General features: G+C 56.6%; 1 protein-coding gene across 1 annotated transcript in view; it reads right to left on the bottom strand.

Annotated features, from left to right (window-relative positions):
* LOC104516794 (talin-1-like) overlaps positions 1-3,919 on the bottom strand; it is a gene marked incomplete at its 3' end in the record, with an annotated part of 13,502 nt that extends 9,583 nt beyond the window's left edge. The window contains 5 exon segments of the mRNA XM_010161236.1: positions 273-415; positions 708-860; positions 1,090-1,219; positions 1,446-1,543; positions 3,753-3,919. Of these exon segments, the coding sequence (XP_010159538.1) occupies positions 273-415; positions 708-860; positions 1,090-1,219; positions 1,446-1,543; positions 3,753-3,882 (654 nt within the window).
* Between the last annotated feature and the right edge of the window lie 406 nt (positions 3,920-4,325).

The raw sequence follows: 4,325 nt of genomic DNA, 5'->3' as shown, positions 1-4,325 counted from the left end.
GCCAGGCAGCCCTGCCACCACTCCCCTCCATGTCGCACAGGACCTGTTTTCCAGACAGAAAAGAAGTGACCATGGAAAAAGTGGAGGATCTAGGGGAAGGCTGGGGGACCATCACGATGCCTGGGAGAGGAATTTTTTTGGATGGTCCCTAACAGGCAGAGGGCAGGGCTGGGATTGCCAGTGTTGGCCCTCACACAGGAGATAATCGGGCATCCTGAAACGCCTCCGTGCTGGCATGGGGCAGCGGAGCTAGGGGCCCTGGGTAGTCATACCTGCACATAGAGTAGGTTGAGCTGCACAGGATCTCGTGAGTCCACGTTCTGGTCAGAGTAGAAGAACTTGCGGCGCAGCAGCAGTGTTTCATTGTCATCGATGCCTTGCTCGCGCAGGGTCCGGCCGTGGTCCAGCCAATTCACTGCAGGCAACGCCAGGGAGTGAGCAGGGACAGGCACCCAGGCAGAGTGGGTCCCAGCCCCAGGGCAGCTCGTGCAGAGCAAGAAACAGATGTCCATCCGGTGCATCCTGGCTCCCACCCCTATGCCCTGGGCCTCCAGGCAGGGGATGCTGCAGTTAGCGTGGGCACGCGTCCCCCTCATCACGGTCCTCTCCACTGTCACCTCTGCTTCCCTGAACTGGTTCTTCCCCTTGCAGGGGTCCCTGCTCCTCTCAGCACAGTGATCCCGTCCCCAGCACACACAGACACGTACACTCGTCATCCGTGTGCAACTTCTGCTTGAGCTTCTCCATCTTCTTCTCATCTCGCAGCAGGGTCTTGTCTTTCTTGAGGGTGCCAGTCACCTCCTCCTTCTTCTCTTCCATGATCTCCCGAACGAGCGAGTACTCATCGTAGTTGGTGATGCCTGCAGGAGAGCAGAGGAGGAAGCTCAGCATGACACTGATCCCAAATATAAAGCCCGGAGTGACAGAGAAGTGCAGCAGTGTCCCCTCCCCAGCGTCACGCACCCCTCAGACGTCTCCGGTGTCAGGCCATCTGCCGCAGAGCTGCTGCCGCTCCCCGATACCCCCCTCAGACACTGACATCTCTCCCCACCTCCCTTCCTCTCTGCTGTTGCTGCCCCCTCCTCTCACCGATACGGGCACAGATTGTCATGAGCATGTCCGTGACGGTTTTCGAGTCATCCACCATCACTGTTTTCACCGTCCCATCCAGCATGCGGATCTTTAGGGGCCGCTGCTTCTTCTTGTATTCCATGGTGTCCTGCAGGCACAGCAGAGCACAGCTCCCAGCAGCGGCACCGGCACAGGGTACCCGCATCCCACTGTCACACCAACAGCTCCCTCTTGCCAGTGCAATTGGGGAGGGAACGTGGGGTGCTGTAGGGCTCAATGCAAGGCAGCAGGGCAGGAACCCACCCCACCTCCACACCGTGGGCCCATCCAACAGCAAGGCCAAGGTGTGGGAAGGATGTGGGATGGATGCTTACCCCATTGCGAAGCATGTAGTAGTCCAGAGCCTTCCCAGCCTCCAGCCAGATCCCTTTCTTTGGGTCTTCATCCGAGAGGAACAGCCCAAAATCATTGGCTAAAAAACAGGTAAAGTCTCTGCCGGGGGAATCCTGAGCAGGACAGGGCCACCAAGATGCCCACCTGCACACAGGGATGTGCATCAGCACAGCCCAGCGTGTGAAGCAGCAACTGTGAATGCTGGAGCCTAAACCTAACGAGTGGGCAAAAAGCTGGCAAGGAAGCTTCGAGGTACATGTTTCACCATAGTTATCTACGGAAAAAATCGTCTGAGGCATGCCTACGCAATGCTGAACTTGGAACTGACAGTCACAACAGAAGGGAAAGCCTGGAGTTGTGGCTGACGGCTCCTTGAAATCTTTGATGCAACGTGTAGCAGCAGCCAAAGCAAGGTAGTAAAACACTGTGCACCACTAGGATGGGGGCTGGGAACTGGCCTGTAAAACCTAGGCACATCCACACGTTGAGTACTCCATGGTGGTGTGGTCTGTACCTCCCCAGAAGGACACAGCAGAGTTTGGAAAGGTACAGAGCCTTGGCATGAGTGACTAATGGAGCTGGGACTCCTCTGCTTGGGGAGGAGGCGGCCAAAGGAGGATCAAGGTGTACAAGGTCTCAGAGGTGATGAATAAATGCTCTTCACCAAACCCTCCTCCCTCAGGGCTGGGGTACCTGGTGAAAGTGCTGCTGCTGGAACCTGGGCAGTGGCACCCCAGCTAAGACCCAGAGGCATAGTCCCGTCTTCATGCTGCCAGAGGGCAGGACCACGCCTGGCTTTGCCCTGGGAAAGGTCCTTCTCCACCTCTCCAACAACCCAGCGCCGCAGGCTGTCTTGGCTGGCTGCTAAGTTTACAACGAGTCATCTCGTTGGCAGCTCTCTGCGGGGAGGGGCAAATTACTGAGCCGCCCAGCTTCTGCCTGACTAACGCTGCCGTTAGGATCCTACTAAACAGGGAGCAGAAAAATCACGGAGGCGTGCCATTTTATTTTTAAATTTAAAAAAAAAAAAAAGTTAAAAATGTTCAATAAGTGTTAAGCACTGAAAACTGAGCAGCTTGCCCAGATCCATAATTTCGGCAGAGAGAGGTGCTTCCCGAGACGGACCAAGAGCAGAAACCTACACGGAAGTTCTCCCAGCCCAAAGGTGACAAAAAAACAGGGCAGCTCAAAAAGGGACCCCCACGTGCCACTGGGTAAGGAGAGCAAAGAGAAACAAAGGCTGCAAGGAACCAATAGGGCAAGAAAAGCTGTGAGCAACTGACAAGGAACTCGGGAATAAGCAGTTCCCTTTAAGGCTTTCCCCTTGCCTCTTTTTTTTTTTTTTTATAAGCAGGCTGGCTCACACCCAGCAGCAGGAAACTCAGTGCTCCCTCCAACATGGCTACAGCCTCGCGTCCACACAAACATCCAGTCCCTCTCCGAAACCGAAAGCCGTGGTCCGCCGGATTGCTGGCCAGCTGGGCACGGTGCGAGAAGGCATTTCCTTTCGTCCTCCAAGAATTTGTTGCTCCCAGATGTCGCCGCACTCCCCCCTCCTCTTCCCGCACTCCCCCCACCCTTCCCACGACTCCTGACCTCCTGTTTACCGCCTCTCCCCTGTGGCAGAACTGCTTTCGGAGGAGGTAGGGACTCAGGAGAGCCCCCGAGACGATGTCCCAGTGCTCCAGCCCCCCCATCCAGGCTGGGGACAAGCCACGTCCGCATGGGCATGAGTCACACCATGAGCTCGTGAGCCATAAGCTTAATTTTGAGCCTGGCAGCAGCAGGAAGACATTAGAGCTGAGAAAGCTCAGTGAGGTAACAAGAGCACCAGCACAGGTCTGGCAGAGAGCTGCCAGCACGGGACAGACCCGACGGAGTATATATATATCCCAAAGAAAGGAAAAATTAACTTCTATGATTTATTAATGCACGCCACAACCCTGTGGCTGTTTAAACCCACCTAGTCCCGGCCAGTGGTGACGCATGCATGTAGGAGAGAGAAGCAGAGATAGAAAGGACAGCATGCTCAAAGAGCCTGACGAGTACTTCACTTCCAAATGTGTTTTCCTACCCCCAAGCCCCTAATTTTCTCCTGAGGTGTTGAGCCTGAGGAGGTCAGCCCCCTCGCCCCAGCTGGGCAGCAGGACTTGGACCTTGCTCCCCTCGACTGGTCTGGGAAAGCCCAGACAGACACTAATGACACGAGAGGGGAGGGAGACAGGTGAAATGCCAGGAGCCAAGCCGGGGTGCCCGTGGCATGACAGCCAGCCCCACCGTGGACTTACGCTGTCCCATCTGGGCCTCGGGCACCCGCTCGCGGATCATCCGGCAGGCGTCGTACCCCATGGGGGAGGGCTCGAAATGCATCGTCTTCACCACATTACCGATGCTGATTTTCAGCGAGAGGGCGACCATGGTGGCGGCTGGGCTGTCCCCACTCCTCCGTCACCTGTGAAGGAGACAGAGGGGTTAGCTCCGGCTGACGGCCCCTTTGTTTGCCGTGTCCTTCCTCCTTTTCCCTGCTGGCACCACCTCTGCTGCCCGAAAGCCAGGATCTAGCTTCTAGGACTGCATCCCGTGCTGGTGAGGTTGCAAAGGATTCCCACTTTCCAGCCCTGTGCTCACCCCAGGGCCTCTGGCCAGCGCTGGGACCCTTGTCTCCTCGCCCCACGGTCCCACAGCCTGCTCACCCGCAGGAGCAATGGTAGCTGGACCCCAGCGGAGATGCTGCCAGGGAGGAAGCAAGTGCACAGGAGCACACGAGATAAGCTGGGACAGCACGACAGACATGGTTATAATTAAACCTGCCGTGACACAGAAGCCACAAGAGGAAAACCAAGCTCTGACCCGGAGCTGGC

Source organism: Eurypyga helias, unplaced genomic scaffold (genome assembly GCF_000690775.1).
Source record: "Eurypyga helias isolate BGI_N326 unplaced genomic scaffold, ASM69077v1 scaffold23871, whole genome shotgun sequence".
Classification (NCBI taxonomy): domain Eukaryota; kingdom Metazoa; phylum Chordata; class Aves; order Eurypygiformes; family Eurypygidae; genus Eurypyga; species Eurypyga helias.
Note: the sequence above shows the minus strand (reverse complement) of the source record. Positions and strands in the feature narration are given on the sequence as shown.